General features: G+C 35.7%; 1 protein-coding gene across 2 annotated transcripts in view; it reads right to left on the bottom strand.

Moving 5' to 3' along the window:
• Positions 1 to 221: 221 nt before the first annotated feature.
• LOC143254111 (protein gustavus-like) overlaps positions 222 to 26,937 on the bottom strand; it is a 37,696-nt gene continuing 10,980 nt past the window's right edge. The window contains exons 1-3 of one of the 2 annotated variants that reach the window (XM_076508901.1): positions 21,901 to 22,251; positions 12,547 to 13,574; positions 222 to 5,477 (exon numbers count right to left, since the gene is read on the bottom strand). In XM_076508901.1, the coding sequence (XP_076365016.1) occupies positions 5,341 to 5,477; positions 12,547 to 13,574; positions 21,901 to 22,022 (1,287 nt within the window). In that variant the 5' untranslated portion in view covers positions 22,023 to 22,251 and the 3' untranslated portion in view covers positions 222 to 5,340. Of the gene's footprint in view, positions 5,478 to 12,546; positions 13,575 to 21,900; positions 22,252 to 26,937 lie in introns of those variants that run through there. The other variant, XM_076508902.1, reaches the window with a different exon arrangement.

Below are 26,937 nucleotides of genomic sequence, written 5' to 3' on the forward strand. Positions count from 1 at the left end.
GTCAAGATCACCCACTGCAAACTCTTGGGCTACTCTAACTGAATAGTATAATTTGACCAATGTGCTTTTAAAATATGTCTATGACCAAAAAGTATGAAGTGAAAACCATGGGTCCTCAGACCCACATTCCAGCACAGAATCACCAAGTTCTTTTCAATCTATTCAGTTCAGTATCTTTCAAAGTGATTTACAGAAACACTTGATAATAATGAAATAACATGTGTATTTGTTATTAGTTTATTCAACATAAAACTGAGATACAACATATACATAAATTAACACAATCTGTGCTTCACACGCTTGTATTACTGATCCCATTGTATATAAACAAATAAAAAGTTTCACAACACATTCTTATGTAACATTTTTCTTTTAACTAAGAATGTCTCAGAGTGGAAAACAGTTATTTACGTGTGACATTGAGTACCTATTTTTAAAATTATCATGGATAGTGGGACAGATTTTTTCAGTTTAACTTCACTGAAGCAAGAGACAAAATATGTTCTCTCTTTAGGTAATTACATTTATCAGCAAAAAAAAAAATATTCAAATTTCTACATTTTTTTAAGATCCTAAAATTATGACAATAGAAAAAAAAAACACTTAATATTTTTCTGTTGCAAGGGAAATGATAAGAAACTTTGATATAAAACATTTTCTATCTGTAAAGAGAGTATTTAGAAGTCAATTAGAAAACTAAAATACATAATGTTTGTGAACAATAAAAATTTAAATTACAATTAGACAGGTGTTCATAAAGATTGTTGTAAAGGCTTAAGGCTAACTGCCCTGTTGCAGGAATAAATACACCCATCCTTCTCAACTGAGTAACCTTTAGCAACCCAAGTTCAAATGGTTTTACTTTATTTTTCAATGCAAACATAACAGGAGTAGTCACACCTGGTGGGAAGATAGGTTAATGGAAAACACCCACCACCCATTTTTACCTTAAAAAACGAATAACTGGATAATTCAGTAACTATAAAATCCAGCAGGAGTATGAAAGTTTAATGTTTTATAAATATCCAGAGAAAAATGCACCAAAAATCATATATTTTGTCTTAGAAATCCAAGTATTATTTTTCAAATGTGCTTCTTCACCTTAACATTTAGCACCGTTATGTATACGGATTGAACCAATACTGACAAAAAACCTGTAACAAAATACAATGTACAACACATAGTTTAACAAGGTAAAATTTCACAATTACAAAAATGATTAGAGTTACTAATTCTTAAAATGTTTAATACACAATACCTTCACTGCTAACACAACCTTTCTTGCTGGTTTTGATTTTTTAGTACAAAGCTACACACAACCAGCTATTTGCACTTTATCTGCTATGGAAAAATTAGCTTCAAATATAGTGATTAAGTCCAGAAACTTATTGCTGGCCCACCAGTGGATCTGAAGGAAATGTACGATTGTGAACATGAATGAACCATATTTTGACAAAACTTAAGGGTGACAGCTGAAACGTTTTTGAAGCTAATTTACCCCCAAGTTCAAAATTGTTCTGGTTTTAAAAAACAAGCTGAAGAAAATGTTCCCATTATAAAGGAAGTGTTTTTTTGCCATTTACATCACATGCCAAAAGTACAGTCATTGTAAAGCTTATGTACTGAGATAAAGCTTACAAAAAACATACTAGTTAATGAAAAATTCCACATTTTTTCTACAATATTCTGTTAACCTCACCTTATTTTACAACACACGCTAGACTGAAATTATTTCATACTATTATTGTAACTTGGGGTCAAATTATCTAAACCATACCTATAACAGATCATAAATATAGGTTCAATGAAAAGTACTAAATGTAGAGTATAATCTGCTCCCCACAGTTTCTACTATTATAATATATTAATCCCTATCTATGAAACACCAAACACTAGAACTTGTGTCCTAAAGAAAGAGTCGAACGTCCACTTTAAGCTCTCCTATCTTCTAAAGGTCTATGATAATGAGTTAATTCTTTATCTTGAAACATTTAAATATGCAAATGTTTTTTTTTGAATTTATTTATGTCACCATGAAAATATGAAACATTAATGGCCTTGTACCCCAACATAAGAGATTGATGTTAGCTGAAAACCTTGTAACTTAAAAAAAAGGTTCACAAGTTTACAAAATACCTAGAGGAAGTTTACAATACTTTTGTATTTTAACATGAGTAAACTTTAGAAAATAATTCTCCTAGCATGGATCAGGATATTATCTCCTTACATGATAAATAAATAACAGCTAGATAAAACTGAAAAATAGCTCCAAACTGATTATGCTTCATTAGGTATAAACATTTCAAAGTGTTCTGGACTTTTTCATAAACTTATGAAACTTAAATGTTCTCTTAGGATAAAAGTAATAAAACAGGCACGAGATAACTTTACCACATCTTGAGTACTGACACACTAAGTGTTCACAGTAATGGCATGAACCACCAGGAGGTCAAACACTTAACTCAATCTTGTTTAATTGCAGTGCAGTATTACCTAATCAGTAACAACTGGATCTTCTAAACATTTTTCTCTTGAAGACAGTTGATGATATTAAGTTGTGAGCATTGTAAGTGGTAAGCAGTTAATAAAAAAAAACACCTAATGAACAGGTGGTGAGCTCAAGCCAGTTGACGACAAATACTGAAAGAGACTTCAATAAATGCAATGAAGGAAAGTATTAGAAACTGATAAAGACAAGATAATCTGAGTTCATCTTCTTAAATGATGACTGTAACACTTTTTCTGCTACACTAAGAACAAAATTCTTTATCATATTTTCTTTTAAAAGATCCAACAATATTTATCAATAATGTCGAAAGGTTTTTCTGAAGATTGTTTCTCACTGGATATTTATAACTTCTTTAAAATAATTTACAGTGCTGATTTTGTATTAAAGTCAACTTATTTTCTTTTACTGACAGGTGATTAACACTTGAACCAAAGCTGGCATGTCGCATTGTTAAATACCACATAATACAAACAACTATAATGTAATTAAAGGACATATTTTAAGATAATTCAAAATTGCTACAATATCCAACAGCATCATTACCTGCATCTGAAAGATGAATTCAAACACCTTTCCTACATTTTATCGTGTGTTATTTTCCAGTAATAACAGATTTATGTTAAATTTATATGCTTATACTTGAGAGTACAATGACTCATGTTCTTAAACTTATTTTACTTTTTCTAAAATTTAACCATCAAAGTCACACAGTTTTCTTCAGTTGCGGTGTTGTCTTATTTCTCTACAAATTATTATTTTCTATTAATTTTTGACAAATCTTTCCAATATTTATTTTGCCACTCTTTTCAGAAAAGTATTAAAGATGTACAAGGTCTTTACAATTACTTCCCTTTTGGAAAAACAGACATTTATAACAAATCCACCACAAATATGTATGCAAAAACGGCTTGTTTGAGTTGAGAAAATATTTTACGTAGAAGAGCGAACAGCGTTTCGACCTTCTTCGGTCATCGTCAGGTTCACAAAGAAAAAAAGTGGGTTTTCTCGACATCACTGAAATCCACCACAATATGAATCCTAGTCTGGTTCTTCCAACTTGCCATTGTCTGGAGTTGTCGACAAGGGATGGAATTCCTCAAAACCAGTACAACTCAGTGATAGGTGGTGAATTTGGTAATATCTATTTTTATTAAGCTCAAAAGACACTGATATAGAAGAAACCAAGTCTGTAAAGTAAACCAGCTGTTTCCTTCACTTGTTATCAAAAATGTTTAGATTTCACTGCCTTTCTTGATACTGGAAAATTCCACAGTTGTACAAATCATTAAAGCAACTAAAGTTTTGATCAGTGGATCAAAATACATTGTTTTAACCAACTAACAAGTTACTAATACCTCTTAAACACAACAAACAAGGAAAGATTCTTTGCTGTGCAAACTTAGCAAATAACAAAATCAGACTTACATAAGCCAGGAAACAAAAGTTGAGGGAAATGTGGATGCAAAGTTCTTGAATTTAAGCAACAACAGCTAACTGAAATACAGTAATTCATGTAGAAATGTTTCCTCATCCTCAGTAGAGATTTAATTGTATGGAAAGAAAGTTTTATGGAAGTTCTATTTTGTTACCAGGAATAAAATATATTGATGCCAGCAAATTATTATAAAGAAATTTACATGAAAATTACCTTACATATGATTATTTTATTCAGTTCTAGTGACTCTACATATTATAGAAAACATTGGTACAATTCAAAATGTTATATTCATTCTGTTGGTAGTTTCATCTAACTTTTCAAACCAGTTTAGTCACATTTTATTGTGCCGCAAACACCTATAACCAGACTGTCACCTACAAACACCTATAACCAGATAACACTGTGCAAAAGATAAACTGTTAAAAAAGGTAATGATACTTGTACATGTAAAAAGAAAATCTTAAATCCCAGCATTTCTAATAGATCACAGAGGAAATAAAAAAACACATGGAACATTTGTACAATAAAAACATGTGGTCTGATGTTCTTAGAAAAAAAACAAAACAGTCACCAGTCAATAAAGCGTAACATCGATAAAAATATAATCCCCTAAAAGCTCTTTCTGGAATGAACAGTAAATCATCATATGGACTTGCTGTCAGATTTCACTGTCTCTCATCTTTCATGGTATTGACTAATAGTGCCCTCACTCTGGTAATGTCTTCTGCTTAATGACATATGTTGATGGATATTCAATTGAAACCATTAATCATGAAACTAAAATAATAGGCATACTGTCAAAAAAAAAGTGACAGGCACATTTAACAACAGATACTGTGACAGGATGCAGTTGTATCACTCGGAACACAAAAACAACAACCAAATGTTAGAAACAAATGTGATTCAGTTGAAAGGAACATTAAAACTACACCAAAAAAATACAACTAGCATATTATTAGTCAATTTCTTACACTACTTAGTTACATATTAAAATAGAAAGTCAAACAGTAGAATAAGAAAGCATGTTACTGAAACATAGCATCCTCTTACAAGGTATTGTTAATCTTTGTAAAACTCCACCGTCTTTCAATACTGGTTAAGCATGTTTGTTTTATGATTTAAAGTTTTTTTTTCTTCACAGTTTACACCAAATAAAGTCCTTCTACAGAGCTGCCAATTGTTTTTTAATCACCATAGCAGAACCTATTTCTTGACATAGGAGCACTAATGTACATTTGTTTCATACAATTTTCACTTAACGCTTAAAAAAACAAAAAACAATTTAATGGCACGTCACCACTCTTTTAGAATGTTCCCTTCACAGGGTAACGTGAAATGTTCAATTTAACATTTTTACCTTGTGTATTCACTACAATTTTCTGTGGCCTTATTATTATCTACGATCTTGGTATAATAAATAGCTTTTTAGAGCCGTGGGTAGATTGAGCTTGTGGATGTGGTTGAGACGACTTCTCCCAATCCTCTGCCTTATAACTCTACGACAAATGTCTTTGAGGGGTAGAGGTTCAGCTGGAAAAATGTAAGAGTAAACACTTATTGTCTACTGTAGTTCTAGTATCAACAAAAATTAGGTAAATTTATAAAAACAGTTTTATTTATAGTGAATGTTACTTGCATAAAAATGAATTATACAACTCAAAAAATTAGTTACACTTCAAAAGTTAATAAATATAACTGAAATAATGTGAAGGTACAAAATTTACATACCCTATATTAAATATGACTAAATACTAGATGTAAGAAGTCTAATAACCTCAAAATATATTGTATGCTCCCAACAGATCAAAATAAGTGGACAATATATTTGTATATATGAATTTGTTAAGAAATCACTGCTATAACATTTCTTTAAAAAAAACCCAGTAAAAATACAAACTGTTATATATTGATCAATATATAAAAAAAAATATCTAGTTTTGGGACGGTGGGAATAAGAAAGGTTATTTTCATCACTAGAAAGGTAATCTAGAATATAAAAACTGCTACAAATTTTACTAAAAATATATTTTTACATTATTGAACTTGATGAAACTGAATACTTTTTACAATTTTGTTTTTAAATATGTGCAGTTAGAGAATCTGCTTTACAAAAATAACTTTGGAATACTAAGGAAGCATGACAGCAAAAGGTTCTAGAGATAAATTCTTTCAAAAAATGAATATTAAAACTACATAGCTTCTCCATTAGGATGGGAACCGAAGAGAAACTGATAATGTGCTATCAAGACTGGAGCAGATAATGTGCTATCAAGACTGAATTCTAAACTACCACATACACACGTTCTCTTTTTATAACTTTTGTAGAAACAAACAACAACTTGTTGCCCGATCTTTAACTTACAACTTGTTCAATTTATGTCTCATATCAAAGAAACATTAAAAATAACTTACTATAGCTCAAAGAAAATCAACAATGATAATAACATACAGATACTCAAATTCAGTGATGTCGAGAAAACCCACTTGTAGAGAAATATATATGCAAAAACGGCTCATTTGGGTTGAGAAAATATTTTACATAGAAGGTCGAAACGTTGTTCGCTCTTCTATGTAAAATATTTTCTCAACCCAAACGAGCCGTTTTTGCATGCATAGATACTCAAATTATATCTCAATGTTTAATGAACAGTTCAACCAACTGTCACTGAACCTGGTAGGCAACCATAGGATCACCCAGGAAGTGACACAAGAGGGCCCAGTATTCCTTTTAATCTCCAGCCTACTCTTACTTCAAGATCTGCATTTAATCATTTTTCTTTCAGTCTTCAACTTTTATGCTACGTGGCAAATAGTCTTGTAAAGTAACAAATTTTCAAAATAACAAATATATTTTGTACATTCGAACACAAACAAAGACAAAACCATTGTAAGATATATCTTGAGATAGAAGTGTTTAATGTAATAGTAAACTAAACTTGTTTACCTTGTGTTGTTCAGTTTTACTGCATGTTACATAACACAATGTAAAAATGACCTTATAACATTACCCCTATATTGTGAATTCTGAGGATTTTAAGACACAAATATATTTGAACTTTTTCAATATCAATTGTAATAAGTTACTTTTATCATTTTAAGCTAATATATTATTTCTGTTATCTGTATTGAAGAAAAACGCACTTAAAGTAAAAATGTAGCTCAGGACGGTTGGTGTTAATACCCATACTAGCTGTCAAGTAAAAATGTAGTTAAGGACAGTTAGTGTTAATACCCATACTAGCCGTCAAGTAAAAATGTAGCTCAGGACGGTTGGTGTTAATACCCATACTAGCTGTCAAGTAAAAATGTAGCTCAGGACGGTTAGTGTTAATACCCATACTAGCCGTCAAGTAAAAATGTAGCTCAGGACGGTTAGTGTTAATACCCATACTAGCCGTCAAGTAAAAATGTAGCTCAGGACGGTCAGTGTTAATACCCATACTAGCCGTCAAGTAAAAATGTAGCTCAGGACGGTTAGTGTTAATACTCATACTAGCTGTCAAGTAAAAATGTAGTTAAGGACGGTTGGTGTTAATACCCATACTAGCTGTCAAGTAAAAATGTAGTTAAGGACAGTTAGTGTTAATACCCATACTAGCTGTCAAGTAAAAATGTAGCTCAGGACGGTTAGTGTTAATACCCATACTAGCCGTCAAGTAAAAATGTAGCTCAGGACGGTTGGTGTTAATACCCATACTAGCTGTCAAGTAAAAATGTAGTTAAGGACAGTTGGTGTTAATACCCATACTAGCTGTCAAGTAAAATGTAGCTCAGGACGGTTAGTGTTAATACCCATACTAGCTGTCAAGTAAAAATGTAGTTAAGGACAGTTAGTGTTAATACCCATACTAGCCATCAAGTAAAAATGTAGCTCAGGACGGTTAGTGTTAATACCCATACTAGCCGTCAAGTAAAAATGTAGCTCAGGACGGTTAGTGTTAATACCCATACTAGCCGTCAAGTAAAAATGTAGCTCAGGACGGTTAGTGTTAATACCCATACTAGCCATCAAGTAAAAATGTAGCTCAGGACGGTTAATGTTAATACCCATACTAGCCGTCAAGTAAAAATGTAGCTCAGGACGGTTAGTGTTAATACCCATACTAGCCATCAAGTAAAAATGTAGCTCAGGACGGTTAATGTTAATACCCATACTAGCCATCAAGTAAAAATGTAGCTCAGGACGGTTAATGTTAATACCCACACTAGCCGTCCTGAGGATCAATTTTCTTATCGTATATTTTGTATCTAAGAAATGTTTAGTGACACAACCTTACACTGATAATATTGAAAACAGAAATATGAAGTGTGGACAGGTTCGTTGGAGGGTAGGGACTACGTTATTGCACATTTGTTTTGGACTTCCGGATTAATAAATACCAAAATGAGGAACCAGCATATGTAAGCTTAACAGAACCATAAGTTTATTTCAAAGTTTTACAGTCACAACTATTATATGTTTCATATTCTAATCTAATTTATTTTGTCTGTAGTTAGTAGTGCACGTGTAGCTGATTTAAAGTATTTGATAAACAAAAGTTTAGTAAACGAAGTTTTGATTTTAATAGTGGGTTAATAACTACTTCTGTTCTTTAAGTATTTCAGTAATACCCCTGATGTCAGTTCAACTACAGGAGTCATAGAAATACAATTATACCTTCGTTAGGCTTTAACAATCTGTAATACAATACGTTCTACTATCTTAGAACATAAGAGTTCAGATTACTGCAAAGAATAATGAAATTGCTTTTACGTTATAATTAATTCCATTAAACTGTATTTCCAGAACGTCTAAATTAACAATAATGCATTAAGAGCTTCCTACATAAAACTATTCTATTTTGTGGTTTTTAGTTTTAATGGTTTCGATCTGTAAAAGCAGACGTTTTGATTTTTTTTCTTTCTTTCTAATCTCACACGTGATGAATGTGAGCTGCTCACGCTAGCGACACGCGACTAAACCGAGCTAGCATTATAGCCTATAGGCGCAAACCAAGGCTTTTAACGCCTAAATTAACAACGAGATTTCCTGCGATGCCCAGTTACTAACCCTTACACACGAATGAAGTAGCAATATGCAAGAATATTTATGTAAGTGCTGTTTGTGCTGCAGGTGAAGTACTGTGTATTTAGGAAAATAATAAGAAAAAAACATCATATGTCGTTATAACCCGGGGAGACGGTTAAATGCAGCGCTATTATAAACCATGTGAGAAATAAACATGAAAAATGCTCAAAAACAAAATTACTACCCAACTATTCACTAACTAATTATTTACATATTAGAGTTAAGAAAAATCAAACAAACATTAAATAACTACGAACTGGGTAATTTCTGTTTCAGGAAATATAGTTTAAACAGCGGATTACGTCCCATATCTAATAATCCTGACAAACTAAGAGAATTCTGTGTAGTACGTGGGAATAACTGTCCCTAATTAAGGATCTCTGATATAATCTGTGTGTTTTTCTTATAGCAAAGCCCCATCGAGTTATCTGCTGAGCCCACCGAAGCTGATATAACGGCCGCAGTCGAATTTAGTCGAAAAGCGGCCAGTTAAAAGCAACCGCCGCCTACAAGGGTGCTCCAAATGGAAACGACTGTAATTTTTTATATAACGCATCAACAGATGAAAATTCAGAACAGGTTCAAAGACATATGACGGGCTCGAACCTTGAGCCTTTTCGTTTCGCAACCCGGCAAGCTAACCACCACATCACACTAGGTCAACACAGACACATGAACTGATTTTCAAAGTTCAACTCAAGCCGTTATCTTTAAAGTTCAGTGTCAAAAATAATTTTTACTCAAATCCAGACTTATTCAGAGACAAGTTTGTAATTCGAAAAATATTAACTCGTATCACGTGGCGAAATATTGATAGCGAACTGAAATCTAATTTAAGAGTTTTACGTTAAGGACTTTCACCCAGCAATTTCTACAAGGTTCTAACTGAGAATCATAAATCCGCGAAAACAAACTTACGAAAAGAAAAACAAAAAGACAAAAAACATCAGGGAATAATGTTAGCTCAGAAAATGTAACATCTTCAAAGGTTACGAGGCGAGTATGTTAAATGGATAATTACATAGATAAGATATACAACGTATAACAACACTTGGTGACATCAACTAAGTACAAGTTGCACAGGAGTTAGCTTACAGATGTCCTGATATTCGTTATCTGAAATAAGTCTTAGTGAAAAGTTTAGAAAAAACACTCATTACACTTCAGGTATACATAACTTTTCATTACAGCCAACGTTTTGTCTTTGTGTATATTTACCCCGATGAATCCGCAAAGGCGAAATGTTTGTTGAATGTGTTTTAAAATCTTTTATATACGTTTGTAGGATCCACAGCATCCACCGCTAACTTTTGACTTACTCTAACCCAACAGTGGGACTTCACTGTCGCTCTTATAACGCGATCATGGAAAATGCGTTTTTCGTTTTTTTTTTCGTAACAAAACGCCAATAATCGACAGTCCGGCATGCCAACACTTGGCTGCGTCCAGGATCCAGATCACAAGATATTCTTGGTAGCAGTGGATTTTTCTCAATTGATTTACATGAAAGAACGGATATAACCGTTGCATTTGAACTTACGAACGTACGATTTAGACAAGTCTGTGTACAAATAGTCGTTTTAAGATCTATTTAACTTTCGACAGTAGAATTTATATAACCACGTGAGGTTGTTTTGGAAACAGAAGTGCAATTAGTGACACGCGCGCAGAATACATTCAAAGAAAGAATACGCGCGCATCAATCCCTAATGGAAGGTAACTTCAATCCTTTTCTTTTTCTCCTTTCAGCGCCACCTTTGATGAATTACTGGAACGTTGCATGAAATCTTTATATAGTTAGAGCCAGTTTCAATGCAGAGATGTCAGTAATACAAGAAATATCTCTCACAAAAGTTAGGATAGGCTGTTAGATGGAAGGTGTTAAGTGTTAAGATAGCCCAACAGTATCTATTATACGAAACTACGCTAAAACAACGCATTCTTTCATGGCCCAAGAGAACACCTACACAGGGATCGAAATATAACATTCCCATATTCCCGGTGAATTCCATCTTTTTCAGTTGACTTTCCTGATCGGGAAGAAAAGGTACATCCATAATCCTTTATTTATGACCAAAGAAAGTGAATTTACACGAAAATCAATTAGCGAGGAAGTACAACCTTTCTTAACAGCTGCGCTGACAGCTCTCGTGTAGCTTTGGCGAAATTAAAAAACAAAACAAAACCAGCCCTAACAGCTTTCCCTCGAGTGAATGTAATCTTCATTATTTGTATCGCTGTTACACGTTATAAACAAGCCTATTTGTTCGTTAAATTCCGCGGAAAGCTGTTCTACGGCTATCTGCACTTGTCATCCCTAACTGAACTTACAATCTACAGGAAAGGCAAAACATACACTGCCAACTCTTGAGCTACTCTTTACCATCAAACAGTGTGGATTGACTGTTATATTATAACGTTCCCCACGGTTGAAAAGAGTGATTGCGTTCGTGGTCGGATTTCGATCCAACTATCCTCAGCTTGAGGTGGGGGTTGAGCTTTTTGGTTTTTGTTTTGAATTTTGTACAAAGCTACACCAGCCCTAACAGCTTTCCCTCGAGTGAATGTAATCTTCATTATTTGTATCGCTGTTACACGTTATAAACAAGCCTATTTGTTCGTTAAATTCCGCGGAAAGCTGTTCTACGGCTATCTGCACTTGTCATCCCTAACTGAACTTACAATCTACAGGAAAGGCAAAACATACACATACACTGCCAACTCTTGAGCTACTCTTTACCATCAAACAGTGTGGATTGACTGTTATATTATAACGTTCCCCACGGTTGAAAAGAGTGATTGCGTTCGTGGTCGGATTTCGATCCAACTATCCTCAGCTTGAGGTGGGGGGGTTGAGCTTTTTTGTTTTTGTTTTGAATTTTGTACAAAGCTACACGAGGGCTATCTGTGCTAGCCGCCCCTAATTTAGCAGTGTAAGACTAGAGGGAAGGCAGCTAGTCATCACCACCCACCGCCAACTCTTGGGCTACTCTTTTACCAACGAATAGTGGGATTGATCGTAACATTATAACGCCCCCACGGCTGAAAAAGCGAACATGTTTGGCGCGATGGGGATGCGAACTTGCGACCCTCGGATTACGAGTCGCACGCCTTAACACGCTTGGCCATACCGGGCCCAGGTTGAGCTACACATCAGCTCACCAATACCTACAGTGAGGTATAAACAGCGAACGCAAGAGCAGATTTCCTGCCCAGGACTGATGATATTAAAGAATAAATGTTATTGAATACTCGTGCGTCAAACTACTTTTACGCCAACTATTTAGCAAGACCACAAACAGCAAACTTTACATTTTAGTTACCAAAGAATCCAATTCCTATTTATGGATTTGGATAGATAACCCACCAGCGTTGTCAAATAAAACAAAAAACCACAGAGTCGCCATTATCTCGATTAGCTACATCGCTATCTATTTACCTAACTACTGCTAACCCGATCCTCTCCATGCTAATAAATAAGTTTTTGACAAACAGTATTAACTATTCAACTATAAATCAAAGTATGCTTACGATCTAAGCCGCCGATGTATTTCATGGTGATCTCACAATGTCCCCAAACTGCACTGACAACAGGATAAAGTTTCTTTCCTTTTAGTCCACGAAAAGCCACACCTAGGTACTGACCATCCACTACAAATGATAACGTGCCCTCGTCCATGTCTAAAACCACTAGGAAAGAGTCTGGAACCACGAACGTTTCGTCACGTTTCAACAGACACGGGTAAGTAATTCCCGAATTGTTCTTCATGTCATGATACAGCTTGTTCCGCCCCAGATCCCAGCCCCAGGACTCTGGGTTACTCCCCACAAGCGATTGGTAACCTACACAGTGAAGGGACGCCTCGCGAGTGGCCACCCCCACAACAGCATGTGTTCCCCTCTGTCGAGTACTCCAGTGAATTTCCCATACGTGGATACCCCGAGTGTAGCCAACTTTCCCACGAATGCAGTCAGTGCTTTGGGCCACTGGGTGTCGGTGGAAAGTTAACTTGTCTTCATCTTTCACAAATATATTGATGGACCGATCCTCGGAATTCCATGCGTGCTTTATTTGCTGCTCATGGCTAACCGGAGGCATGTCCAAAAGCATGTCCAGTCTGGCAGGTCTCTGTATATCTTGGTTTATGGCCAATTCCCGAGTATGAGATCTGTAGTGAGACGCACCAGAAGAATCTCTGGTAATTGTTTTGACACCAACCGATGCCTTCTGCCCCATATTCATCGGCCAAGCGGCGATGACTTGGGCAGAAGGGACACTTTCCAGAAGACGTGAAGATGTTGGCACTATGGCCACTGGTTGATAGTACACCCGACGACCAACAAACAAAGGACTGTAGATGAAATACCGTAATTTACGTTTAAAATGACTAGATCTTATAGGTCTGCCAAAGGAAGACTTCAGTCGATATGATCTTACAGACGCCAAATCGGGCAAAAAAAGTTCATAGCCGCTGTACGCAGCAGCTACCGATAATTGCTGATTAGGTAAAGTATCCCAATGTCCTTGAACCTTGGATCTTCCAGCTTCTTGTCTAGACCTGTGGAAAATATGTAACAATATGTTAACAATTGTCCTGTAATACAACACACTCAATGTTTAAAAACCGCTCACCTTGGAATGTAGAGGTATATTTAAATTATAAAGACTCTTAGAATAAATCGTTCTTGAAATTAGGGTTAGTCAATGTTTATTCGTTTTGAAATTCGCACAAAGCTACACAAGGGATATCTGAACTAGCCGTCCCTAATTTAGAGGAAAGGCAGCTAGTCATCACTACCCACCGCAAACTCTTTGGACTGCTATTTTAACAACTAATATTGGGATTGATCGTGGATTTAGAACGTCCGCACGGCTGAAAGGGCGAACATGTTTGGTAGGATGGAGATTTGACCGCCATCCCCATATTACGAGTCCAACAACCATACCACCTGGCCTTAGTTTTAATGATATTTCGTAAGTAATAGTTTATTGAAAAACGATACAAACCTGGAATCCTTTGCCCCAAACTACCCAGTAGAAAATTTTTCCTTTTTTTAGTCTCTTCCTCACATCCCCACTGCCCCATGGTCCTTCCGGTTTTATTAATGTCCATATAAAGGCTGGTTAATTTCTCATTTCTAAACCATGGAAGGAAAATAAAGGTCCAGAATCAAAAAGGTCACAAGTGTTAAGGTCCTAAAAAGGACGGTATGAGTTATCTTTAAACGTTCATCACTCCACTCTTCACGAAACACATCACAAAAAAAAAAAAAAAAACACCAACTAAGGAATAAATTATAATAAGGGTAAGTGTCGATTTTCTTTATTTGGGCAAATTCCATAAGGGTGGGCCCACTTTGAACACATAAAATCTGAATAGGTAATGAAGCCTTTTTCACAAATTTAACTGCAATAAAATAATATTCTTTACCCAATTGGCAGTCTTGTAACTTTATGTCTCCGGTTACAAGTCTCTCCTTAACAGTTTAAAAATAGGCAAAATCGGTTATTATGCTCTCATAAACACATAACCATAGAAAAGAAAGTTTTCAATGAATTGTTTAATGTTGGTAAATGGCCTTTGTGAACTTGACCTTTCTGGGTGTTTGGTAATGATGTCATCTTTTTACAACTCAGTCTTTGGGCACTAAATAGAAATAAATGGTAGCGTAAAAGCTTCAATATATTCTTGGGTATTTTATTTACTTATAAAGCTCCGAGTTTGTATCCTAATTTTCTTTTAATTCTTTTTACCATGTATTTCTTTAACACAGTACAAATAGAATTATTGATGACGGTCGACTTTGAACGGTTTGCAGTTAGGGTATGGAGAAAGAGATGAAAGGCGGCTATAAGATGTCGTTTGAAAGTACATAGGTTGAAAGAGAAGAAATCCAGTTATTTATGTAGTAAATCTTCATATTACCAATTACGATGTTTGGCACTCTCCCCATTATGGAAGCACGACATTCGATTTTTTTTTTTTACAACCTGTTATTTCTGGATTTCACAAGCTGAAATAAAATTCACATACTTAAAACACTTGTGTGTGTTTTAGATGGAAAACGGATATATCACACAATTTAAGATTACTTACAAAAATGACTCGGAGTTACTGTATCTATCTATAGCCAGTGTAAACTAATATGTTCAATAACTGACAAAAGCAGATTCAATTTTCAAAAAACATGCCCACACATTCGTACTGTATTATACGTTTATACAGAAAGGATGTTAAATATTGTGAATTGTTAACATGTTGACGGTGAATTAACAAAGTGAGCACCTGAGAAAATGTTCGTAACACAAATGCTCAAGAAATGGATTCAGTCTCATAAAGGCAGGGCCAAGTGATTAGGGCGCTCGACTCGTAATCTGAAAGTCGGAGGTTCGAATCCCCGTCGCATCAAACATGCTCGCCATTTCAGCCGTGGGAGCGTTATAATGTTACGGTCAATCCCACTATTCGTTCGTAAAAGAGTAGTCCAAGCCTTGGCGGTGGATGGTAATAACTATCTGCCTTCCCTCTAGTCTTACACTGCTAAATTAGGGGCGGCTAGCGCATATAGCCCTCATGTAGCTTTGCACGAAATTAAAAAAATAATGGATTAAAGTTAAATAAATTGGAAATTAGTTTGTTTTAGGAAATACAGAACGTTGGAAAATACGGAATTATTTTGCCGCTGCAGATCATATTAATTTTTTTTTTCTGATGGACATGACGTAAGCATTTTAATTAATTATATAGTGATCGGGTTATAAGTTTTTTTTATCGTTTTACATTAAGACTTCTTGAACCTAAGTGTTTTTTCCGAAATGACACCATAAAAATTTCTTTCGTCGGTACTGCCTTGTGTTTGAAGAAATCAACATTAAAACATGGAAATGTTTTGTACACTTTCATACAAATACATTTGATAATAAAGTCGACTTCTCTTGTCATTGTATGGCCCAGCTTTCTAGCACATGACCCCAATTCAACTGGTGTGCAAATAAATTACCAGGCGGTTAAAGATCGCGGGGTGGCCATGCAGCAGAGCTTTGTATTTCGGTGCTTGAGAGCCTGATTCGATTATTTTAAAGTCGTAGGTGCGTTAAAAAAGTGACAGTCAATCCCTTGGCGTGGATGTACAGGCTGTTCGGAAAGTCACTGTGCACTTACATATTTATTAACAGACATGTTTCAATATAGAATACAGGAGGTAAATATGAATGACAATTATAAACAATATTGAAAGTGACCCCTGTTGGCATCAATACAGGCCTGGATCCTTCTTATTTCGTTTCTAAACACCGCATTCAGTTGCTGGCTTGAAAATAGACTGAATAAAATATGATTACAAAACTGCACACTGACTTTCCGAACACCCTGTAGTTTCCGCCCCTATGGTCAGCAGTAAAAATCAAGGACAGCAGCAGAGAGCATTTGATACCAATACGAAGTACAAGGTTATATCACACGTAAAGCAACTGCAAGGTCTTTGGTCAAGACCTTATCAACAATCTTATGCGTGCGTAGATGGAAAATGAGCAAGTATACAGGTATAATTACCAGTAACAAACAAATGATTCTCACAATGAAATGCAGTACAAAATACGTCACATACAAAAACAAGCATTATACTTCCTATAATAACGTCTTTCCTGCACTACTGCACACTGAATAAAAACAAACTCCTCAATGAATATTGATTATGTTTCGGAACTTTGATAGCCACACGTTTTTATGTCGTGGCAGACAAGTATCAAAAGCCCCAACTTCATAAACTGGAAGATATACCTTCGTGATTTAGGTCAAGTGCTTTGACACTTGGAAAGTTTTCTATTGTGAGGAAGCGCGCTTGTAAAAGAAAGTTATACTTTCCAAAGACGTAATTCTACAACAATGGTTTAAAACGGGGGCTGATGTTTGGGTTTCCTTAGTACAGTTGGTATGCAATATTGTTTATGCTACTTTTGTTGGCAGTATTCCTTATAATACTTAGTATTAAAATTTTTGTTTCGATTTGTTGTTTATAAGTATACTATTATATTACAAAGATTGTTCTGCAATATTAATTTAAAATATATGCTTGGGAATAACATAAATCTCCTAAGTTGTTCGAACTTCAAGAGATATTGTTGGGATGACGGCCGAAAATACCGTGATAAGAGTGCCCAACTTAATGAAACAATTCTTGATGACGAGAAACCCATTTGAAATAAAACTATCTCAAAACGGCTGGTATGGATACAAACACTTTTATTGATAAGTAGAGATTGTCTGTTTGTTTTTGAATTTCGCACAAAGCTACTCGAGGGCTATCTGTGCTAGCCATCCCTAATATAGCAGTGTAAGACTAGAGGGAAGGCAGCTAGTCATCACCACCCACCACCAACTCTTTGGCTACTCTTTTACCAACGAATAGTGAGATTGTAACATCCCCACGGCTGAAAGGGCGAGCATGTTTTGGCGCGACGGGGATGCGAACCCGCGACCGTCAGATTACGAGTCGAACGCCTTAACATGCTTGGCCATCCTGGGCCCGATAAGTAGAGAACAACGTTTCGACCTTCCTCTCTGTCAACCTAAAGATGACCTAGGAAGGTCGAAACGTTGTTCTCTGCTTATCAATAAAAATATTTATTGCCGGCCCTAATTTAGTAGTGTAAGACTAGAGGGAAGGCAACTAGTCATCACCACCCACCGCCAACTCGTGGGCTACTCTTTTACCAACGAATATTGGGACTGACCGTCACATTATAACGCCCCCCCCCAGCTGAAAGGGCGAACATATTTGGTGCGAGCGGGATTCGAACCCGCGACCCTCGTATTACGAGTCGAACGCCTTAACACGCTTGGCCATGCCGGGCCCGATACATTAATGAACCAATACTTTTTAATCTTAATAAACTGAAACGTTAGAAAAGTATATTGAATTAGCTATACAGATAGCTATGTTGAGTTTTGGTTTTAGAACAGTTATTGATATGGTAGAGAAGTAATAACAACAGCGAAATCATCAAAGGAAAAACTGTAATATCAAGAACATTTATTTCTTGGAGTGTGTTTTCCTAGAGCAAAGCCACATCGGGCTATCTGCTGAGCCCACCGAGGGGACTCGAACCCCTGATTTTAGCGTTGTAAATCCGGAGACATACCGCTGTACTAACGAGGGGCATTTATTTCTTGGAACGACAGTCGACTGTAAGAAGTATACGTATCTTAACAACCCCAGCTATCTATCCAACCAATGAAAATTATAGTTGCCTGTAATTTTATTACCTTACAATGGCGTTACACCCTATCTAAGCACGTGACCTACAATTAACCACAGCGGGAAAACTTAGTGTAAACAACAGATAAGGTTACAATGACGTGACCCAATTACTTGAGCTGGTCTCGTAAGGTTTTAAAATTTACGCTTTGTATTTACCTTCATAAGTTTATCTTTCTTCACATTTGAGTTATTTATAATATATATTTAACATTAAGTAAAACATGTACTGAAAAACAAAAGATTCTGAACTCACTTTATAACTGGCCTATAAACACCTACTCATGAAGGTATTTTTTAGGACTATATTGGTTCTTCTACAGTGACGACAACAAAGAACTTCAGATATATTTTAATATTATATTGAACCTAGAACTATATATATATAAACAACAGACATTAGAATAGAACGTTCAAAAACCAATATAATTTTTTACCTCACTTTCAAACTAAACCAATACAGGATAAAAAATGTTAGCTACGTAGAACAGAAAAAAAAAAAAACGAAACCAAGGGTAAGGATTCAACTTACCGGCTGCAAAACGACAGAACAGCATAAAAAATTTGCACTAAAAGAAATCCTGCTATTTCTATGGGTTATAAATAATCCATAAGCAATGTCAGAAAGGGAGACATTATTTGAAAGACAGAATGACATGGGAGAGGAATGTCATGTGGGCTTGATATATCTTCACATGCAAGGTTCTAAATTTATATTCTGGCTTGTCAATATCCACAGTACGTGTTTCAAAGACTCAAAAACCATATAGAGAAAGGAAAACAATTTGAAACGATAATCTAAACCGCAAATGAGTCACACGACACTAATAAACTTAGAGAATTAAAATATGTCATTTTGAAATTAAAATTTACATAATACAAAAATATGACATCAATTTATTAACATAAACCGATCATAAAGTCGTTTAATTAAACTTTGAAAGCAACTCTGCAAGAAAACGTCGCGGTATGTGCCCTTTGACCCTCCCATAAGCACGAGGTTAACGCAAACTGGGTTTTACTGCAAGACATTTCTATCCGTGTGAATAAAAATAACGACCTTTATCTCGTGAATGTATATTTGTTGGCTCAATGTTTAACTGGCAGATAGATCTTCGACGAGAGCTGTTTATGGCCTACAGGTTCGTTTACAAAGTTGAAACTGGATTAACGAAACTGTAGGTTTTGGATGCCTTCTGACAATGCTGGGATGGTGAAATGTTGATGTATTAGGAGTGAATTTTATGAATGTTGGTCGTTATTTTATTTATAATGTTGGTTATATAGTGTGTATACAAATACATAACATAAAATGTTATTATAAACGTTTTAAGTTAAATATGTCTGTAGAAATGGGGAGAGAGAGGGAGCACACTCATACCCACACTACTGTACATGCATATCACACACTAAAATAAGCTGCTTGATTCGTTCACCAGCGACTCTTTTAACCTTAAGTATGATATACTGTTTACTTACTGGTTCTTTCACTTACAGTTTTGGTTGTCCTAGTCAGCATACCAAATGTCTGATTTATTGTCCACTATTATACTTTCGTTACAAATACTGCTTTGCATTGTTAACTTAAACTATGTCTTTAGGGCTAATATAAAATTAATACCTTCTAGTCTGGCCGAACCTCGCAAGGTATTATTGGTATTACAGCAGAAAATATTGTTAACACTTTAGAGAGCCCAACTAATGAAACAATAAATTCTAATCTTTGTAAGTAGAAACGTAAGAAAAGTAGATTTAATTAGCTTAACTGTAAGGATATTTCGTTTCGCTCTAATAATCCGTCTTACTATTTTTAAACTCGACTTGTAATATCAAGTGATAACGTAAAGTTGTAACATTTTTATGAGCTACATCATGTGTTCTGACTTCATAAATTCATAACAAACACATGAAATTCGGTATATTAAGAGCATAAAATGTAAAAATGATTTCATTAAACAACGTTTAATATCAGAGATGAAACAAAGTAAGTACTCGAGAAAACAAAGGCCAAATGGTTTGTCTAATTAGAGAGAAACTGAAATTAATTGAAGGTTCCAAAACATCCAAACACATACCAGCGTGACGTATAGGTAACCGTTTAGGCAACCAGAGATACTGCTACACTTTACGACAAACAATGACCACTAAAACAAGAACAGATTCATATCAACCTTTCCATATTCTAACTTTGCCCCTTTCACCATCTGACCTGACCCTCGCTTTTAAATCAATTTCATCAACTAAACGTAGGTTTAAAATAATTTACTTTTTACTAACGTCGAGGTTCTACAAATAAACCTTAGTTGGGGAACTTGATTTCACTGAGGTGCTGAACGTACACCCACAAACATATCCAAAGGCACTGCATAATTATAATAAAATCTAACAGTATCTGAATAGTTTTGTATACAAAGAACACCACGTCTTTTTACTTGCTCCCTCACGGGGTGTCTCACTTTCTATGGGGCCTTGTTGCCATGTGGTCTCATGTTCTCCTGGATGTATCAGTGATGGCGTCGATAACAGCGTTCTTGTGTCCCAGTTACCCAAAATAACGAAACGCCAATTGTATGTTAATTATCAGAAATAATACGACTTAGAACCACACGACAGAGAGTGACAATACCTATTCTAGAAGACAATCTCGTTTAGACCACGTATTAACAGTTTTAATAAAGCTTAAACTTTTTTTTTTAAAAAATAAACGTTGTTTTTACGCTCTTAACTGACTTAATATATTAATAAACTAATTTTAATACCCTCACCATGTACCAGTTACTTCGGACATCTATCACATAATGACGACTTGATGTCCTCATACTAAGAATTTGTTGTTTTTTTTAGTCTGAACGACCTAAAACAAATGCATAGCCTACTAATCCATTACAACTTTCAATAAATTCGCCACCGTTCCTCCGTGGACGGATTACGTTTATCGATTACTCATAGGCTTTCACGTGCATATTATTCCGTCTGGCAGACAAGTCTCCTAACAACACACAACCTCGAGCAGGGGGCAACATACGCACAAACCCTCAGTAATGCGCATACATACATTGATAGTTACTGTGTGTGTGCATGCTGTAGTACAACAGCCATGACACTGGATGTTTGTGCGTGTGTGTTCCGGTAATAAGGTACATTTCAGTGGACTGTTCGACAAGAACCTAAGCCACAGAGCGAAGAATCTTTATAAGTCCAATATCTTAAAAAGAATCTAAAGTCCTGTGACTATCCGATAACTTTTGTGTAGCCTGCAAACTATATGTTATACGTACTGTAAATTACTGGTTTTAATTTTATAACAAGTTACTAAATTTCCTAACTTCTTTCGGTTTTAAGGTTTCTCACAAACAAGAACTATAAGTTACCTTGTTCTAATTGCACATGAGGTAAAATTATTTACGTATACAATTTCTCTGTACTGTCTATGTTTACAAGCACGCTGTGCGCCAATATTTGTATCCATGTGATGTGTGTCTCTACCACTAGGGTTAATCGATAAGAATCACGTAGCGAACCGAGTTGTCTTTGTTCTAGGAGTCGATCAATAACAGTCTACAGTCGCAACGTTCTTTTCTTTCACTTATTTTATATTAAGAAAGCAAGCAAGAAAAATCTAGTTACCTAGTGTCCATGCTGGCCCATGGGTTAAAAGTCCACAACTGACGGTACATGACCACAGGCCTTGCAAAACCAGTTAAAACAAGACATGATGGCGGCGCGGGAAAGACACAACCCAAGTACATTGTTCCATAACTGCTAGGAGAGTCGGTTTCAGCTTAGCCCTACTTCCCCTCAGTAAAACAGACTAACGTGTGACAAGGGAAGGTCGAAACAGCTGGCACTAGGAGATCAGGAGTGAGCGGGAGGTAGCAGCTGCCCCAGTCTAGCAGCTGACAGGATAAGGGGGCATGTGTGCATACACATCACGTAAAGAACAAAGGGGCTAAAATGACCAGCTTCTCCAAACGTACCTCGAGAACAGCTATAAGATATCTAGTACACTTCACCTTTGTTCAAGTACAAATATATCTTTCTTACAATCTTTCCGTACTTAAAGACAGTAGACGTCGCAATAAGTTGAAAAAAACAACAACACAAAAAAACATTCATCGACATTTGAAGTTTCGGACATAAAATAAAGTGGTATATTTACTTTATACAGTAAAAAACATTACCTTTTATTCCTTCGGATGTTACCCTTATGAAAATGGGAGAATATAGACTGTTATTACACCAGTATAGAAGGATTTTGGTTTAAGAATTCAATTTGGGTCACTAGTTGTTGTTTTTTTTTTATAAGCACAGTGCTACACAAGAGAATATCTGAGTTGCACCCATCACGAGTATCAAACCCCGATTTATCTAATTTTTTCTTCTGAGTGTTATTGATGGGTCGAGGATGGAGGCTATACTAACGGTTAATTTTCCAAACTTCAAATGTTACGTATGTTTTAAATCACGTGCATAGGTTACTAGATTTCTAGATTAAAAAACTGGGGCATTTTTCCTATGTGGGATGACACTGAAACAGTTTAAATTACAATAACACAATTTTTGCCATTTGCTAAATAACATGATCTATGATACATCACAATTTGAAACTATACACAAAAACAAAATTTGTTAAAATCTTATCTGGTTAAAAATACTAATGAATAAATAAATAAATCCCTAATAAATCTTGAACTCACACAGGAACAGATGCCCATTCTTGTTGGTTTTTTTTTTTCACAAGATAAATTTTCAAATCTGAATTCCTACTGGTGCCCAGTATTAGATAATGAAAATGTAGCAGATGGAGAGAACACACTGCTGTGTGATCTGTCTTTGCCAAGTGATTCTTCATGTAAAATGTGAAGGAACCTTGTATAATGACAACCGATAATATGAAACTCACAATAAGAAACTGAGAAGCTGCAATAATATAATACTTTTACCATTTCTGAAATGGCTGGTAGACCCAAATTAAACAGTATGTAAAAAAAAAAAAAAAAAAGACATATTTATCAGTCTTGATAGCATGCACTTAATATACAGATAAGACTTTGTACAACATCCCCTGGTGTAGCAGCAGTTAATTCTACATACTTACAGTGCTAAAATCCAGTGTTTGCTTTTCTCTGGTGAACACAAAAGATAACTCAATACGGTTTTGCTCTAAAACAAACTTTGTACAACCAGTAAAGCGACATGGTTACCTTACACAAGTAATGAGTGATTCACACTGTGTTCCAAAATTCAGTCGACACACAACAAACTTGACCAACGAATAAATTTCAGGTCTTCATTAATTAACCTACAGTGAAACTAAATGTTTTCGTGGATTTTTCTTCTTAGTAGCTACCTCATGTGCGACAACAACACAAAGAAAGGAAACTGAAGAAACACTGACCCCTAGTTAATTAACAAATCTCACAACAGTAGGGGTAATGCAAGTCAGGAAATAAGATGACACATACCAAAGAGACTAGTGGCATTTCCATGTCTTGGGTGTAATGTTCCAAGTAGCTTGAAATAGAGGTGGGTTAAAATGAACATAATTATTTCCTTATGGTCACAGGAAAACTTAAGAGAAGCACAGGTAAGAAAGACAATAAAAGACAGTGGAATACTACCTTGAACATTCACTGATTGGTTGGTTTTAATAATTACATGAACTACTTCAGGACAGCCAGAAACATAAAAGTTAAGTAGAATGTGAACCAGTGGCTTCTAATTGTATTTACAGCTAAGCTACTAAGGCCTTCTGATGCTATCCCTAATTTTGAACTATTGAACAGATGGAAGGAATCCACTCAAGCAACATCCTACCAACCACTGTCTGGGCTGCAGACCAATACACCAGCTGTGGTAGTAGTGCACGGGTTGAACGCAGCCCCACCACAGAGCCAACCTACCCTCTGAACCAACAGTATTGTAAAAGAAACATTTCTTCTCACATATTTACAGCTTCTTTGACCATTTCATTCACATGCACACATTATCTTTCACAGAGTAAATAAGCAAATCATTATTTCCTCTCAAACATAATCATAATATGAATCCAAATATTCCAAGGTTTTTAATTATATCAGCATTATGAATATTATCAGTTTGATATTTTTCACTGCATGGTAAGCAAGTGTATAACATAGAATCTACCAACTCAGATTCAAATAAATGTAAGTTTTACTCTTGAAGAATGAACAATAAAACATGTAGAGTCAGCCAACAGTATTGTAACAGCTTTCATGAAGTGGTGCCACTTATTTGAACCACAAAATATTATGGAAAGACCTTAGATTTTTTCCCCAGCAAAAACGTTTATAACTGGCCATATGGGAGATCCAATTTAATCTTGTTCAACTTCTGAAAAATATAACTACAAACTTTTACATAAAGCAGTGCAAGTTTAATTTATATTCTAAAGTATCTTATGTTAATTTAACTTAATAGTAATGTAAAGATCAAACTATTATTGAAAAGAATGTACTTTGTATGAATGGGACACGTTTTTGTTAAACACTGAGATATCTATATGTGCTATGCTTTTGCACATTAAACAGAACTTACAGAACATTAGGACAGTATGTACTCTGTATACAGCAGCTATGGAGCATTTGAACAGTATGTACTCTGTATACAGAACCTACAATGCACTGAGACTGTATGTACTCTGTATACAGAACCTACAATGCACTGAGACTATGTACTCTGTATACAGAACCTATGGAGCATTAGGACAGTATGTACTCTGTATACAGAACCTACAGAGCATTAGGACAGTATGTACTCTGTATACAGAACCTACAGAGCATTAGGACAGTATGTACTCTGTATACAAAACCTACAGAGCATTAGGACAGTATATACTCTGTATACAGAACCTACAGAGCATTAGGACAGTATGTACTCTGTATACAGAACCTACAGAGCATTAGGACAGTATGTACTCTGTATACAGAACCTACAGAGCATTAGGACAGTATGTACTCTGTATACAGAACCTACAGAGCATTAGGACAGTATGTACTATGTACTGTATACAGAACCTACAGAGCATTAGGACAGTATGTACTCTGTATACAGAACCTACAGAGCATTAGGACAGTATGTACTCTGTATACAGAACCTACAGAGCATTAGGACAGTATGTACTCTGTATACAGAACCTACAGAGCATTAGGACAGTATGTACTCTGTATACAGAACCTACAGAGCATTAGGACAGTATGTACTCTGTATACAGAACCTACAGAGCATTAGGACAGTATGTACTCTGTATACAGAACCTACAGAGCACTGACTGTATGTACTCTGTATACAGAACCTACAGAGCATTAGGACAGTATGTACTCTGTATACAGAACCTACAGAGCATTAGGGACAGTATGTACTCTGTATACAGAACCTACAGAGCATTGGGACAGTATGTACTCTGTATACAGAACCTACAGAGCATTAGGACAGTATGTACTCTGTATACAGAACCTACAGAGCATTAGGACAGTATGTACTCTGTATACAGAACCTACAGAGCATTAGACAGTATGTACTCTGTATACAGAACCTACAGAGCATTAGGACAGTATGTACTCTGTATACAGAACCTACAGAGCATTAGGACAGTATGTACTCTGTATACAGAACCTACAGAGCATTAGGGACAGTATGTACTCTGTATACAGAACCTACAATGCACTGAGACTGTATGTACTCTGTATACAGAACCTACAGAGCATTAGGACAGTATGTACTCTGTATACAGAACCTACAATGCACTGAGACTGTATGTACTCTGTATACAGAACCTACAGAGCATTAGGACAGTATGTACTCTGTATACAGAACCTACAGAGCATTAGGACAGTATGTACTCTGTATACAGAACCTACAGAGCATTAGGACAGTATGTACTCTGTATACAGAACCTACAGAGCATTAGGACAGTATGTACTCTGTATACAGAACCTACAATGCACTGAGACTGTATGTACTCTGTATACAGAACCTACAGAGCATTAGGACAGTATGTACTCTGTATACAGAACCTACAGAGCATTAGGACAGTATGTACTCTGTATACAGAACCTACAATGCACTGAGACTGTATGTACTCTGTATACAGAACCTACAGAGCATTAGGACAGTATGTACTCTGTATACAGAACCTACAATGCACTGAGACTGTATGTACTCTGTATACAGAACCTACAGAGCATTAGGACAGTATGTACTCTGTATACAGAACCTACAATGCACTGAGACTGTATGTACTCTGTATACAGAACCTACAGAGCATTAGGACAGTATGTACTCTGTATACAGAACCTACAGAGCATTAGGACAGTATGTACTCTGTATACAGAACCTACAATGCACTGAGACTGTATGTACTCTGTATACAGAACCTACAGAGCATTAGGACAGTATGTACTCTGTATACAGAACCTACAGAGCATTAGGACAGTATGTACTCTGTATAGAGAACCTACAGAGCATTAGGACAGTATGTACTCTGTATACAGAACCTACAGAGCATTAGGACAGTATGTACTCTGTATACAGAACCTATGGAGCATTAGGACAGTATGTACTCTGTATACAGCACCTACAATGCACTGAGACAGTATGTACTCTGTATACAGAACCTACAGAGCATTAGGACAGTATGTACTC

This window comes from Tachypleus tridentatus, chromosome 6, assembly GCF_004210375.1.
Source record: "Tachypleus tridentatus isolate NWPU-2018 chromosome 6, ASM421037v1, whole genome shotgun sequence".
Classification (NCBI taxonomy): domain Eukaryota; kingdom Metazoa; phylum Arthropoda; class Merostomata; order Xiphosura; family Limulidae; genus Tachypleus; species Tachypleus tridentatus.